At 39.1% G+C, this 17,427-nt stretch overlaps 1 protein-coding gene across 1 annotated transcript in view; it reads right to left on the minus strand.

The window, feature by feature from the left end:
- Nucleotides 1–3,025: 3,025 nt before the first annotated feature.
- The window catches only part of GFRA1 (GDNF family receptor alpha 1), a 146,631-nt gene continuing 132,229 nt past the window's right edge, over nucleotides 3,026–17,427 (minus strand). Inside the window, 2 exon segments of the mRNA XM_069797061.1 lie at nucleotides 3,026–5,815; nucleotides 7,868–7,924. Coding sequence (XP_069653162.1) covers nucleotides 5,654–5,815; nucleotides 7,868–7,924 — 219 coding nt within the window. The 3' untranslated portion in view covers nucleotides 3,026–5,653.

Below are 17,427 nucleotides of genomic sequence, written 5' to 3' on the forward strand. Positions count from 1 at the left end.
TGAAGAAGCCTGAAAACAAACGTGGCCTCATTTACTGGAAGCTGAATCCCCAAAACTCCTGCTTAGTGTCATAAGGACTAAAGATGCTGGGCGGGGGGGGATTCAATGCTTTGGAGGATAGAAGTCCGTAAGAGGTCAATTATTGTGGTATTTTGGCAGGAGGCATTTGAAGAAAATTGCCCTTAAATCTGTGACTCATTTTCTCCTGGATTCTAGGAAATTCTCCTTTTGACAGATTAAAAAGTAGTGCAAAAGAATTAAAGTGTGTTGGAATACCTAAGAGCAGGGGGAAATGGGCTAAGGGGAACCCTTGCTGAAGTGGGATCGGGTTTGGCTGCTGTAATCTAGGCAGCAATTAGGTCTAAGTGTGTGCATGGCAAAGTTCGGCTATTGGCAAAGGTAAAAAAGCAGAAACTGCGGCTGCCCTGGTTAACTGTGCTCAGAGAACTTTAGTGAGCAGTCTAGATGGTACCAATTTATAATACCACAGTCTATATTGGTAAGAAATGCTACTGAGTAGGTGGTTGACCCTGTGATCTTTTAAACTTCAGATAATCTTTAGGCCCATCTTGAATTTGTTGCTCTGGCTTTTATAAATGATAAAAAGAGATGGAGCATCCAAGTAGGAGTTGCAGGACTTGGTTTCTGATTATCAATGTGACCTGATACATTAATATGTATCTGTTAAGCATAACTGTCCCCTGAAGGCAAACATACTCAGATGAAAAGAACACGGAACAAAAGTGTATGAAAGTCCAGATAATATTGAGTTAAAAATGGGAATTCACCACCCTCCCTGATTTTACCTTAAAAATGGACCCATCAAAATTTCCCAATGAAACTTCTTACTCTTCAAAAAAATACTGCTTAGTGAGACTTTATCTATTTGGCTGAAATTCTAACTGGAAAATACATTAGAAATATTTAAATATTTCTAAAAGATTGTGAGAGTTTAAAACTTTTTAACCCTTATTCAGTACCAAACTAAATTTTAAATTCCATCTGGGGAATAGCAGTATCATGTTTTAACTTGTTCTAGTCAAACCTGTGCTAAACAGATAGAATAGGAACTTGCAATTTCCTCCCACTGTAAAGGTGTTGGTCGTTCAGTAGATATATATTCCTGATCACATTTTTTTTTTCTCAGAAGCGAAGGCTGTAATTAAAAAAAAACAAACCAAACAATACTGAGGCAAATCTATAAAGTGGATTACTGTAGAGTATGGAGAAAATGACCTTCTGAAGTTAAAGGAGAAGCTGAAATAGCCAATAATTGAAATGTCATAGGAGGAACTGAGCTGTTAAGAAAAAGCAAATATTTAAAGATGAGAAATATTTAACAAGTCACTGGATTAATTTCTCTGCCAAGTTCATCAGAAGCAAATATATTTCTATTTGATGTCCCTGACATCAGGTAGAATCTGACTAACCCTATAGGCATAAAACAACCTTGGAGGCCTCTTTAGTCCAGAATAGTTTTAATGCAGAATTCCCATCAGTGAACACATATTTTTCAGTGAGGTAGATCCACCTTGGTGTTGAAGACAAACAACTGCATTTTATGAAAGAAAGTTATAACTGCTGTACAGATAACTGCTTATTCTTCCATCTTTTACTACTTGCTCTGAAGGATCTGCTGTTCTAGCAGAATCCAGCTCTTTTATTACAAGCTATGTAAGAGATACTCCTGTCACTTAACATACAGAAGATGTATGTCCCTTCAGGGAGCTGTTCTGAGTTTTGCTCTTCTCTTTCACTGGTTTCTCACCATCTCTCCTCCATGGAAATATCGTCGCGATTAAGCCAACAATCACAAATTAAAATCAGATTAAGATTTCAAGGTGATTCCTTCTCTGTTTTCTTCATCTCCAGCCTAATTGCACAGGCTTAGCAAAGGTGTATACTTTCATGTTTTCAGTCAAACTGCACCATCCCTCAAATTATGAACAGCCTCATATTCAAAAGATTGTGTCTTAGAGGGACATAATTTCATTTTAAAAAAAATGCTGGGAATAGGTCTCCAGACAGAGTCTGTCTATGCAATGCTTTGAAATGATTAAGAATTCCTATTCCTCCTAATTCTTCCTAATGACACAGTGGGAATGAAGCTGTTCAGTGGGAAGCGGGCAGTGCCCCAGTGAGGACGGAGGGATGGCTCCTGCTCAGTGCTCGGTACCTCCCTCCCCATTCTCTGGAAGCAGCTGGGATCGCAGGGAGCCGAGTCAGTGAAACGAAGGCTGCGCTCCTCGTTACTGACCAAATCACTGCGCAGACACTCCTGTAGGACTGCTGCCCGTGGGTGGATGTCAGCGCCTGCACGAGGGCAGGGGAAAGCCTCAACTGCTATTATTTTAACTAATATCTAAAAGGTTCGTCTTCAGTGCCTTTTTCATTGGACTAGCTTGTGGAACCAATATCTGTGTCAACACTGCAAAACCTTAGCCCTGTATTTCAGTTCAGTCTGAATTTTATCTTTGTGCGTACTACTTTTAAGAAGAAACAAACATAATAATCTGGTTTTTTAACATGGCAGAGTATACACACTCCTAATAATACTAATGAAAACATCTGTGCCATTACATTAAATGAAAAAGATGATTTGTGTATGTTTACAGTAGCCCATGATTTAATTTACACACAACTGAATTGGTTAAATTTACAATTTAAACAGTAGATCATCTGTATGTACATCTTGTAGTTGGACGATTCCTAGATTATTGTTATATTGATAAAATTAATGTATTAAAGGAATATATATGGCCCAGCCTAAGCTTGCTCATTAAAGACTCAACACATGGCATTTTAGTGACTGAAAGGGAGGAAAATTAAACATTTTGCATACTTCAGTACTGTAGCAAATGACTGCATTGACAAGGTCACCATGCTAAATTGACATCATCCACACCACATCCAACTTCTAAAAACCCTCCAATATTTGCATGGTGATGCCTGTAAAAACCTCATCAAGTGCCAGACTCTTAAGATTTTTCTCCCTTCTTGCCTGTTTAATAAGCAGTTGTTTGGGTTTTTTTTATTAAGAATTCAGTATGCTTTTAATTTATACAGGAAAAAAAAGCTTGAGTGGTCTGATTTTTTTGGTGGTAACATGGCTTGCTTTATAAAACACCATTTCTTCCTCTACTACATGCATAATTGTATTTCCAAAGGTAACTCTCATTGAGTCAGCTAACTAGCAATTTCTTTTGTAATCAGAACCTAATTAGGTTGTTGTTTACAGTATAAGTGATCAATAGCTTTTATTGTGGATCACACAGTGTCAAAGCTCTAATAATTGGTATTAAATGTAACAGAGATACTGTAATCAAACCAAATATAAAGAAATCTTCAAAAAGTACGTACTATACTGGGAGGTTATTAAAATTCCCGATACTGCTTAAAATGTTTAATGTGCTGAATACAAATGATCTTTTAAAGAAAGCTTTGTGGATCAAAGATGAATTTAATAATTGTAATGTTTATGAATTTGTTTTGAAAATATTTTTAATTGGATAATGTCAGACTTTTGAATTATAATGCTATGTTCATTAGCATTTCAATAGGTTATATTATCAACTCCTTTTGACATAAAATAATTTGATTTATTTTTTAAATCATGAATCTCGTAATCTTTCTTCTGTTGTCACTAGTTTTCAATAATTTGATTAGCTTCTACAAGAGCAACAGGAACCACATGGGCTTTGCTGGTAATGATGTGCTATATATTTCTTCCGTGAAAGCAGCTTTGATGCCTTTGAAAGTAATTTGCAGTTTCTTATCAGTACAGAATTAAAGAGTAATATTGTCTAATTTGTTATGTTCAGTGGCACAGAGTATCCTAGAATTCTATCACACACACAGTGCTTTGAAACCCATGTTATTTGACCATAATCAAGAGTACATAAGTGAATTTCAGAATTTATGACACTGTTTGTTATTAGCTAAGAAAAAGATCAAAAGATGAACTTGTCAATAGGTTTAATAATCTCTTAGTAAGATGTGTATTCTGCACACTCCCAAACTTCATTGCCATTTATAAAACAGTAATTGTACTTTATAGTTGTATTGCAAATAACTGATCTGGACTTTTCAGAGCAGGCCTGGGCATAATTGTGTAAGTCTCAATGTAAATCTGTAAATTCAACATGATGAACTCCCTGCTTGGTAAAGTTATCCTCTACTTTCAATAGAAACAAAAACTGATTACTGTTGATCATTTAGACATAACTGCTTGTAACAGTCAACAAGCCATCACAGTAAGGTATAAAGACAGCCCTTAGGAGAAATGCTGCCTATTTGATGACATTTAAAGCTTTAAAGAATTCCTTCTAGATACCACAGAAAATCATCATGAGCCAGCACAGGCTGTCAATGTCACTGAATGAAAACCAAAGCGATCAAATCATGTATACTGGCAATATTGCCATCCAAACCATTAAAACAATTTATGGAACTGGTCTTGCAAACAGTTCATCATGTCAGCAATGCCAAGGTCTGCAGTATGAACTACCAGGGTGAGAAAAGCCTGTCACATAGGTGAGTGTGCATGATGCTGCCTTGTAATTGGAACAACCATCCTTTTGCGTTGATTTTAGCAGTCTAAGAAATAAAACACAGTTGAAATGATATCCTACTCCCTCTTTTCCCTCTACAATAGTGTGATAAAAGAAGTAAGGCATAAAGTTCCGGTAACTTTTTGAGCTGACGTTATCAGCTACGTATAAACAGATAATGCTGTTTTAGTAGAGCAAATAAATTGTATGTCATTTTTTATTAAACAAACAGTATAATAACTGGACTATATTATCACAATGGAAGCATAGAAGACCATAGACTGTACAGCTGAAACCCTGAAGCAAAATTTGTTTCTACTGCTTATCCTCAAATTTAAAGAAATGTATCTTTATCAAGTTTTCACAATGGCTGCTTCTTGTTAAAGAATCTTCACCTTTGTTAAGGCTAGATGATTATAATTAAAAGATAAATGTACTGTTAGAAAGTTATATGCCACACTATTTTTATGAGAATTTAACTGAAAGACATACATTATACCTGTATGCGAATTATAATGGCTTCTCAGGAGGGAACGCAGAATCACTTACAGTACATAAACATTTAAAGAGGAAAATGCTAATACACTGAAAGAGTTTAACATCAGTAGCAATTTATCAAATGAAGATGTTTCATAAAGTCCACTCTCTGGGAGAACATTCACCATTAGACAAAAGCCTGGCATCCTTGATAGTCTGAAGTTCAATCAATTTGACAACCAAAATCATTCAATGAGATAAATAGGATCTTAAGAAAACTGCCATCCTCCTTCTTGGGTAAAAGCCAGAATTAAAATAATAATTATTAAAATAATCCAACCAGGTCGCTTTACAGGCAAATTTACACACTGTCTCTTTAAAACACTGCATGCCCAAAAGCCTTTTGGGTTTGGAATGTAGCACTGCACCAAGTATTTCACAAAGCCTCTAAATATCACAAGAAGCTTTTTTAGAGAGAAAAAAAAAAAATTCCAGCTGACTGAAACTGTTCTAGCAGGAGTGCCTCAGCTTAGCTCCCAGACCTGGAATTCCAGATAAACAACAGAGGACAGGAAACAGATTTTTTTTTTTTTTTTTTTTTTTTTACAAGTCCTTTTGAAATGCAGCTACAAGACGACTGATGAGCTTAGGGACAAACAGAGTGAGAGTGCAAGTGTCATCAGAGTGAGCGGTGTGCTTAGATAGAAGCTTCTAGGAAGAGCAAGCGAATTCTCCGAAGATATGTGACTGGTAGAGACTCCTGCTGTGTTGTCTTTCCCAATAGCATTCTGCAAGACACAATACTTTCCTTGGTCACCATTACACATTTTCTTTGCAAAAATTTTTAAATCTACATGATGAAGTTCATCTTTTGTTCACGTCCCACCCTCCACTGTTACCTGTATATCACTGTCACAGATTGAAAGATACAAAAGGCATAAAAACAGATGTCACAAGGATTTTAAAGTGAGTTTAAAGGATAAAAACTCCAGTACAGCACAATTCAAAAAAAAGAAGAAAGTATTAAAGAATCCCTGCTTTAGCAATGGTCCCATGTTTAAAACCTACCCTTGTTAAGTATGGCAATTTTTTTAGCGATCTGTGTTTATCATGCGAGTTTATTTTAAAAAGCAAATGTAGGTTGCACAGAGAAACTGCAAGTTCTGCACAGTCAACAGAACAACTTTGTTTAAGAAGTTACTTCTGGATAACAATAAATAAAATCTAATCCATGAGATCAGAAAAGACAGAGTTTTCTAGCTTATGAAAAATTTCTTTCTAACGCCTTTTTTCCCTTGATTGCTGCATTACTTACATTCCTTGTCCTCTTTGCTACCAATAATTAAACAGTTTGTATATGTAAGTACAGATTGGCAGACTATAGTGAACTATTTAAGGAGGAGGTGTAGCAAGAATATGTCTCATTGTTATCATCCTCAGCAAAAAGAAAAGCCTAACAGGTATAATCACAGTAGTAGAACAATTTAGACCTGAAGGGACCTCTAAGGTCATTAAGTCCAACCTACTCCATGCAAAGTTGCTCAGACCCTGTCCACGCAGGATCTGAAAATCCCCAAGGACGCAGCTTCTACAGAACGGACAAGCCCTCCCCATCCTGGAGAGGCAATGGGCCAAGGCGCAAGCTAGAAGTACCCAGAAGATCAGTTATAAAGAACGAGTACAGAGCATCAGCATCCACAGGAATGACTGTCTACAGAGCCAGGGAGGCATTCATGGATAAATCTCTGTGCCATTCCCTCATTTCGGTATCACCTGCTAGGACGGGCTAACTGGAAGGCCTTGAGATGCAAACTGCTAGAAGTAGTAGAGGCATTAGAGGAATCATCATGATATGCTTTCCTATACTCAACCCTAGGCATCTGCTTTTTGGAAGCTGTCACAGAGTATGGGGTAAGATGGACCAGCAGTTCTTACGGTAAACTACAGTTACTAGGGCCTTCTTGTGTAAGGTCTTTTAGCTAGCACAAGATGTCGACAGATCTGTTAACATTACTGCATTGTTCCCTCACATGTTATTACATTCTAGTATCTACAGGAAATTCTCAATAGAACCTAAAGAATTGGGAATGAGCTATAAAACTGTCACCGTTTAGAAGAACTGGGCAAATCTGGAATGGTGAAGGAGAACCTGAAAGATACGGTCACATCCTTTTGGTGGCTTATGCCTGTACAGCTGGTCTTGCTCCAATGCCTAGGCTATGTGCTTCCACACTGTAAAAATTAATTTATGTACATCACTAATTATTAAGCTTCCTGAGAGACTCAGTACAAAGGATATGGACTGACGGACATGGAAACTGATGTAATGTTTACGTCTGAAAGGGGGCCTTGGAGGTCAGGCTGAGCAGACTACTCAAACAGCACTGGGAGGTTCGTGTCTCTTGGGGCTGTCAGTCTATCTCCTGATGTATGAGCATCACATCTCCTGATGTGAACATCATTTCATGCCCTAAATTGGTCATTTTTATTAGCCACAGAATGATGTCCAGTATATTTCTGTGTATTTGTTAAAAGCCATATCATCTTGTGTTCCTGCAGATTATTAACTAAGTATACTTGCAAGGTGCAATGGTAATTACCATGGGATCTGCCTAAACATGTGCTATACAGCTATTAAAATACAGTCATCAGAGGCCACTTTGAGCCCAGCTCCAGATTTCTGAGTAAGATCATTCTTTAATACATTATGGTAAGCAAACATAACAATACTAACAAGACTTTACTGTGAGGTAAACCCATTATAATCTCGACAGACTTTGAATGTTTTATATTATGGGGAGACACCTGTGCTGTGAAACATACAGGATCCGTACTCTTACCTCATTAAGACAGAGCTCTGTATCTACAGATTCATTGGATTTCCGCTTCTTCTGTGCCTATGAACAAATACAAAATTTATTCCCTGTACAATTTATACATACAGCAGCACAAAACAATTAGATAAATTTGCATGGGTTGTCATACTCCTATAATTTTGACAGTGATTTGCACATGATTAGCAAATAAACTCTCCAAATGTAACTGCATGTTTTCCAATAACATTCACATTCTGATTTGAATTTACAGCAAAACTTCAAATAGTCAGCTAAGGGTACTTAGTAATTACAATGATGAGTGCCATGAGCTGCAAAAAACATGTTATGTTCTGTGGCCCCTTAAAAATGGTGCCGGATGTTCATGAGAAGAAATGAAATATGACAGTTAATAATTACCATAATACCACTGCACATTAACATCTATCATATGCCTCAGTTTTAGGAAAATATACAACACAGGAGTATTTTATCCTTAATGATTCTTGCAATTTCTCCTTGTATTATCATGAAAATATAAATATAATTTTAATACATTGCATGGCTGCCACAAAGTCTCTTCTAGAAAGTTACAAAAAGAATCATAGAGTTATAGAATGGTTTGGGTTGGAAGGGACCTTAAAGATCATCTAGTTTGAATGCCCCTGCCATGGGCAGGGACACCTTCCACTAGACCAGGTTGCCCAAAGCCCCATCCAGCCTGGCTTTGAACACTTCCAGGGATGGGGCAGCCACAGCTTCTCTGGGCAACCTGTTCCAGTGCCTCACCACCCTCACAGTGAAGAATTTCTTCCTAATACCTAATCTAAATCTGCCCTCCTTCAGTTTAAAACCGTTACCCCTCATCCTATCACTACGTGCCCTTGTAAAAAGTCCCTCCCCAGCTTTCTTGTAGGCTGCCTTTAGGTACTGGAAGGCTGCTGTAAGAACATTTAATGTCTTTTAAAATACATACCTGTAACTCAAATTCAGCTGTTTGTTTACATTGCATTCACTGATTATTATACATGGAATATTATTAAATGCAGGAATATTTTAGATAATCAAAGCCTAAAAAATGATCTGATATATCTTCGGCCATGTCTTATGATGAGCATCCATCTGTTGCTATTATGGTGTGCTCTCCACACTGACTCAAGTAAGAAACATTTCTGGTGGCAGCATCATACAAAATGAAAGCAGCAGTGTGCACTCTGTCTAGCATCATACGGTGTTTAGCATTTCCATTGCTCAAGTGAACATGACTGGGCTGGGAGTTTTCTGCTTTTCTATAATAGCAATAGCAATCTCCATGGTGCTGAAGATATTTTCAATAGATGGTGCTGTGGCTGATTTAAGTACTTCAGTGATTCTCAATATAATTTCTTTCTTCGTATATTCCAGAAACATAAACAGCACTCTTTCATAGGAGCTACCCATGTTAAACGTACAATCAAGTCTTATAACAGAAGACTTGGATTTACACACTGAAACTACTGACTGCACTGAGCACATCTGATACTTCCTGGAAGTTTTGTGGGACCTTGAATTTATTTCCTGCAAAAATGAGGATGTGAATCTCACTGTGTTGCATTAATTTTGCACTGCAGAATTCCACTGGTTTTGGCAGAGGTGGACTGGACTAAAGCTGATGTGAGGAAGTGCTGAGCATTCTGATTTTATACCCTCAAAAAATTCAGTTCCATGTACGGCTATTTTATTTTGTATCTGAGAGCCACTGGTGCTGCCTATGGATAGAAAATAGTCTTCGACCCAATTACTGATTTTAGAATCCAAATGAAGGAACTGAAGTTCTCATTAGGAAGCACATTCCCTGCTTTTCATGATACTTTTACATTTATAAATAGATATATTAGAGACAACTGAAAAACTAAAACAGCTGGGATATAAGAGAAAGACAGCTTAGCTATAGTAAGAATGCATACTATATATATGTTGATGGTTTTCAAATATATGACAAAATAATAGCTCAATTCATTAATAAACACCCTCTGTGAAATCTCTCTCTTACATACCCTTTCTTCTAATTAGTACCATTAAAGTGGTTATGGTAAGCATAAATTTAACTATCTAAATGGAAAAAGAAATGCCTGGAACTAAATTTGCTACAACAAGCCACACAGTGATGCCTTCCTGCTGCGTTTGCAGTGGTGGTGGTATTCACACAGGTTAGGAAACATCTTTTAATGGCAACTGGGTAGATATCAACTCCTAAATGGCTGGCTCCAAGGAGACAGGTAAAGGAGGAGAAACTGGATTTCAGTCCTGGTTTTCTTATACCCTAAACACCTATACTACATTGCGTTGAAATGTGAGGCTTCAGAGGAGGTATGGGTTGATGTTCAGATCTCAACAGCGTAAAGTCTAAGGACCAACAAGCCTCATATTTCTTAGTCATTCAGTGCTAAATTTCCTACTCCACACAAGCAACTGTCTATTGGAAACATTGTGCTTTGCTGCTTATGCCTGCTTTGGATTCATAACACTGTGCTAACTACAAGTCTACCCTTGGTAGTTTGTCTCAACACCAAAGTTAGAATTTATGTTCCTTCTGTACTGTGTTTCTCAAATGAGAAAAGATAAAAATATCATTATTTTGTCTATATGCAGTAAAGTCTTCCTTTACTTCATTCAGCCTGATAAACAATAGAGTGCAGCAGCTAAAACATATTTACCTTTGAGAACACTATTTTAAGGGTAAAATCAACAGCTAGAAACAAAATCAACTTCAAAAAGCTTTTCAATCATTTTGATCAATATTCCCTGGCTTTCATTTGGAAGGTAATACTTCTTTGTATCCATATACTTATTGTAGTCATTCTAACATCAACAACACTTATTCATTTGCATCCTCTATTATAAAGTCCTCCTTTCTTAGAACTGAAAAGTAATTTTAATAATCATGCAGGCTTTTCTCTTATCAAAACAGAAATGACAATATCTTCCATTTAAAAATAAGCAAAAATGCAACCTCTTTTGGTGGGGAGAAGGTGAAGGGAAAGAAAAAACTATCATTTTGAGGATGAGATAAGACATTATATGCCAAGTTTCAAATTGGAAGAGTACATTTTTACTGTTGAGTTATAAACCTGTAAAAACAGGTTATAATGGAAATGCTGGCATAGGCTGCACTACTATAATACAACAGTGCATCACTAAATCACAAGTAATAGAAAAAAACCTGACACAACTATTTGTTGAAGAGAGTGCTATAGACAGTATGTGCCCTTTAATTACAACCTAAGGGGAAAATTCTTCCTGCCCTACTCTTGGGCAGAAACAACTCTACGTGTAGCAGAACCACTGTATTTGTGCTACAGTGACTGAACACCGAGACTGGGAGACGTACATTTGAATTATGAAGGATATCCTCAGTCATCAGATATGTACTTTATAACATCTTCCATTATCCTAAAAAACTAAATGATAGAAATGTTTACATTTCACATACACCTGCAGACAATTGTGACAGGGATTATCTACGCCATCAGCAAATATGGGAAATGAGAGCTGGTCATTATGCACGATGCCAAAGATTCATTGCCAACCCCCATCTCAGGTATCCTACATGCCTGACATACAGGCAAGAAGGTACCTTCAAAGATGCTAAAGTGCCTAATTCCACAGGATTAAAATAGAACAGACAAATGGCTAATGAGTCTGTATTCAAACTTGTATTTTTTTTTAATTTTAATATAAAGTTCTTATCTGGTGACAAAAAGATCTACAGGAATTCTGTCATTAAACAAAAAACAAGCAGGGCTGGGCTGATAAAAATAATAATTAAAAAAACAGTGAAAGAAAAGCAGCTTAAAATAACTGGTTAAACATATGGAAAGAGGTATGAGATTTTTCTGCTGAGGTGAAATAGCATTTGCTAATGACTTATACACTCAGCTGTGACATGCCTCTGACTGTAAAACAAAGTTATGTAAGATGGGTTGACACTCACCCTGGCTTCGCAGGGAACTATAATTCAGTAATGTGTGCTACTCTGACGAAGCTGCCCCCATACTGCCAACAACCTTGCACTCACTTAAGCTTTTATATTCTGTAAAAATGAACATCTGCTTTTACAGAGAATCTTATCACTGTGGTAGCACAAGCAACAAATGATATTGGGAGATAATAATATTCATGCACCTCCTGATGAGCTTCAGTATCCTGTCCGTTAGTCACACCAGCCTTGTTTTGGTCTTTGCAACATTTAGCTTTTAATACTTGAACTAAAGTGTTGGACTGTGTCAAGGGCTGGTAAAGAAACCAAGTGCATGTCCAGAAAAGAAAAAACTCTCATGATCAGAAGCAAAATTTTATTTATTTCTTTCCTAAGAAGAAAGGCGAATCAGGAGCAGCAGAGGAGCTAGTGATTTTCTGAAAGGAGAAAGGAATATTGCTCATAGAGGTATTTCTCTTCCAGAGGACTCCGTGGACCTCCCTGTTTCCTTCTAATCCCAGTGCCTCCTAGATGACTTCAATCATATGTTCTTGCTCTGACACACCCTAACCTAGTCTCCTCTTGCCCTGCACCTAATAACCATCATAAGATCCTCCCAAACCTAGTAGCTCCCTGCTTCCCACTGCCCAAATCCCCCTACCGCCATCCTTTGCAGACACTACAGTGCTGAATTTATTCCTAGAAATGCTATCTTGCAGTTATGCATCCACTTTCTACAAATCATAGCACTACATGGTTAATAAATGCATTAAACACTGCAGTGGCATCTCACCAGGAGTCAGAACACACATTATTTATGGCTTGTCATCCAGCAATATTTTTATATATCCACTACAGCATGCTTATCTGCATTACAGCAAGGAAAAGGTCTGACTGGGGACAGCTCCAGAGGTGAGCTTTAATTTGGAGGGAGGGGAGAGAAGAAGCACTTAAAGGGAAATAAATGCATTGGACCTGAATGCAAACAGGCACAGAGTGGGTGTCCGAACTCAGAAACCAGTCCCTTGCTGTTAGCTACACGTTTTGGTCCTTATGTGCTTTATGGAACGTATTGCTTACATGTTACAGTGAGAGACAACAGAAGTTTCATTACGATAGGTATCTGTTATGTGGGTTGTTTCTTCAGCTAATTTTAATGAGTGTGCCTATGTCCTCTCCTGAGATGCCTGGTTAGTTATGCCCATATTAACAAGCCTTTCTGAAGAAGAGGGACAAATCTCCCAGAATACATCCTTCAAATGACCATGCTTCTGAAGTAGCTACAAAAAATGAGGGTGCTTGTTCTTTTTGTTCTCTCATGTTGATTAGAGAGATTTACTATGCAACTAACCTGTTTTTCGAACAGCAGGGTACAAACAATAAGCAGAGAAATATACAGACTCTAAAAATGCAATCAGTTTAACTCTTCTGCGCTCACTAAGCAGTATGTGCATCTATCACGATTGTCAATAGTATTTTCTTATTAGCACAGTAGTACTATGCCACGCTGGAGTATAAATTACTTTCAAAAGGGCAGATTAGCAAAGTGTGGGTCAGAGACACAGGCCACTAAAATAAGGATCCAATTCAGCACAGAGTAGTTTTGAAACCCATACCGTACAGCCAGAGTGCAAAGCTATTTAAACTATAAAAACAATCAACTTTGCGCAATCCTATAAAAAAGAAGTCAGATCTTTTTTTCTGCTTCTTTTTTTTTTTTTTTTTTTGTCCTCTGCTAAATCAGCCCTCAAGATGCAAGCTTGGGGCATGAAATTATCGGTCATCATTCTGCATAAAAGCACTACAGTTCTGTCATCCCACTTTGTAGAGTGAAGAAAGTACCTTTTAAAAACCAGCATTACCAAGACACTGCTGGCACTAGTCTCTAAAGCTATGTAGATAACACCCAGCATAGTAAGAATCAAATCGCAAGTTTTTTCAGCTGGGAGACATTAAAGAAAGCAAACCAATTATCCCCTTGTGCCCAAATATGCACTGGGGAAACACACACAGAGTTTTACAGGCTGGAGTGCACCGCAATGAACGGTTTACCAGCCAGTCCCTTCAGATCCCATCACCTCCCAGCACCAAGCTCCTGAGCCCCATAGCTTTGTACCTATCCTAAAATCACACAGTTTGTCCCCATTCTCCTACGGGGCTCTTGTCTTGCTTTCCCCTGCAGCTTTGCCCCAGCTGGGCAGGGTGGCAGACCCCAGGCAGTCCTGAGCACTGCAGGACGCCCCGAGTGCCTTCGGGCCCAGCCACCCTCCGGTTTCCCAGTTCAAGCATTCAGAAATCATGGGTCAGGCCCCATCCAAAACCAGCAGACAGCTGCTCAGTGGGCTACACCACGCAGTGACAGACCTACCTTCACAAAGCTCTGGCTTTCTTAAGGGAACACACATTGCATATAAAAAGTCCCCTTATCCCTCAGCATCAGTAGCTTGTTGCTGGTTTTGAGTACTTAAGCATCAGAAACAAGGCACAGAGGGACTACCTCAAAGCAGGGAGGTTCATTTTCTGATCAGGAAAGGCAAAAAGGGATGGTGGGTCTCCGGAGAACATTTCCAAGCATTCCTTCAGGAGGAAAGGGCGTTGAAAAGAAATCTTCACCCCAGGGCAGGCACGAGGAATCAATCCTGTGGGAAGAGGGGCTGGGACACATGTAGGTCCCTGTTCTGCTAAAGCCAGCTTTCCAGCTCTTTAGTCACCAACAAGGGAGCACTGCCCAGTCTCTTCTGGACAGGGCCAGGTGGGTTGGAAATGTTGTCTCTTCCCCAGACCACTGGGTAAGGATGGATCAAATTAGCTCTGCTCTAACAGGTGTCCAGTGCAGACACTTGGGTCTCTTGATAGCTGTAGCTAGAAACATACTTAGCAGCAGACAAGACTTCAGAAATCTGAGAAACAGGCCTATTAGTCAATAAAGTTCAATACAGGTAGAGGAAAATCTCCTCCCTCCAACCTCTTCAATCTTAAATTTGTAAGAAAATTTGACTGGGAGGGGTGGGGGAGGGGGTGAGTAATCTTCCCAAACAAGCAGAAACAAGGGTGGAAAGAAGGAAAGTTGACCCGTGCCATATGAATTACTGCTGGACCATTCCCAGATCCTTATGTTAGTAAAGAAGAGACCCAATTAAGCCCCATCTCTCACTGCACTTATATGGCAGGGACAATATGGCACAAAAACTGCCTAACAGCAATCTTAAAGGTTTTATAAAAAACAGATCCTATCAGAAACACCAAACTGATCAAACAGCTTACAAGGACCAGACACAGAGATCTTCAAATATTTATTTCAAGCAATTAGTTTCCCAGTGAGCACAGCATAAAATATGACACCCAGCCAAGACAACTGAACTGACTGACTTACCTTTCATGGCAGTACAGTAACTTGCTTACAATTTTGTTTTCGTGTTCAGTCATTCATTTATCTGAGTAAAATGAATTTCCATAGTCCTAGATTCTTCCTTCCTATTTTTAGGAGATATTATGCAATTCTCCTAATATGGTCTTTTTGTGGATTTGCCTTAAGCAAATATTTTTGCATTAGAAGGGCAGAGGAGAAAACAGAATACTAAAAAGCATAGATGGAGTAAGTTTTGTTAGGCTAATATCTCAGTGGCTTAGGCTGCCTAGGTTTTCTTTTTTTTTTTTTTTCCTCTAGTTATAAAACCGAACAGTCATGTAATCCAAAGTCAAGTTGTTTGGGATTTTATTATTAAAACCCATTTCCCTAGTGATTCATGGCAGCTATCAACCCAGTGCCATACATAGCAGTTACAGGTAGCATTTGGCTGTTGCGCACCGAAGAGCATTTAAAGAAAAGCATCATGAACACAAAGCCATTACAATCCCAGTTAAAAGACATACTCAGCTTTTAATTTTGAACAAAGGTAAGCCACTGAAGAACTACAGATCCCACAACACTTCCCCAGGCTGGAGTGTGTGCCCGTGCGTGTCCAAATATGCAAACAAAGTTGTTCTGTTTGGCAGCCGGCGAAGTACCTACCTCCCCTATTAGACTGGGCTACGTGGTGCACTGGAGTGTGGTGTAAACACTCCTGAGCAGCTGTCAGCCACGGCTACTAGGGGACTAAAAGCAGCTCAGCCAGAACAGCCCAGGCCCGCGTTGCACTAATGAGCCTTGAAAAGAGGCACCATCCTAATGCAGCTACGGTGCCTCTACACTGTATCTCCCACCTCCAAGTGTGCCTTGGCTGGAGGGCGGCTGCGACATGCTGCTCTGCGCTAGGCAGGCAAGTCCTCCGTCACGCCGAGAAGATGACGGGACGGTGTGGGGCTGCGACTCTCTGCTAAGAACAACTTGGGGGAGCCTCCGAAGCTGAAAGCGGAGCTGCAGGGAGAGGGCTCAGTAGGGATGCTCACCGCATCGGTCGGCCTCATGAGACATCCAGCTCCCAGCTGTCAGTAGGTGGAAGAGATTAAGAAAACAAGGTCACGCGTTGCCTCCGCGCTCGGGCAGCAGGACCAGGGGTGGTGTCCTCTGGTTCTGCAGCTGGAAGGAAAGATCAGGCAAGCTTGCTTGAACACCAGTCTGCACGAGGCCTTGAGCGCTGAGCATTACAGGAAGCTTCTGTTCATGCTATGCCAACCTTAAGCAACTGATATTATTGCTGGTTTCTTGAGCACTGCATTCGCTCATGAATTTTAAAAGGGAAGGGAAGACACTGACCATGAACATCTGCTTTTGGTTAAATGACTAAAAACGTTCAAGACTTTTCACTTTGTTGACCATATGCGTATACGTGTGTGTTGTGAGTCCTGGCAAGGTTACGCCCAGAAGGAAAACACAGAAAGCCTTAAAAGGGTTTCGAAAACACTTCAGATAAAAAGTGACTTTGCTGTCATTACAGGGAGGCAAAAGCAAAGGCTGCAGATACTAAAGTGACCTTGCATGGAAAGGTAGAAGAAACTAGCCGCTTAGTTGAGCACCCATCATACAGCTAAGCCCTCCCCTCCTCAGTTTTGTTTGCACATTTTAAGCCCAATTTATTAGTTTCCTTACATCCACAGTTATGTGGCTATGCCTGTACCCAAGTACCATTAAATCATGACGTGATTTAGAGACTGTTTTTTTTCTTTTAAAGTAATTCAATCTTGAACAGCTGTGATTTGGACTAATGGGTGAATTTTGCATTTTTGGCACAATCTGCTCTCCAGAAGTGCCACTGAAATAAAAATTTAAAGCATTTTCTCCCTGTTCCTCTAATCCTGTGGCTGAATTCTGCAGGTGCACAGATGTATCCTCAGAACTGGCAGGGCTGAAATTTTAGTGAACTTGCTGCAGTACTTGCCTCAGTATCCATGTTCCTTTCTGGCACTGAAAATACCATTCAGAATAAAAATATCAGAGAGGGTTTTTTAAAATAATGCAGTCAAATTTACCAGGGTGAGTCTATAACAAAAACAAATTAGGGCATACTGTGGTTTTGACAGGCAGTTATTCCCCAATAATTCAGCCAGAGCCACACACATAACATGAAGAATATCACCCAAATAGTTAACGTTTTGGCAAAGTTCAAAGTCACTGAACACATGATTTTTTTACTGCAAAATGTAAGACAACTCCAAGCATAGCTTCTACCTGTGTCTATAATAATCTGTT

The sequence above is a fragment of the Haliaeetus albicilla genome, chromosome 11 (assembly GCF_947461875.1).
Source record: "Haliaeetus albicilla chromosome 11, bHalAlb1.1, whole genome shotgun sequence".
In the NCBI taxonomy this organism is placed as follows: domain Eukaryota; kingdom Metazoa; phylum Chordata; class Aves; order Accipitriformes; family Accipitridae; genus Haliaeetus; species Haliaeetus albicilla.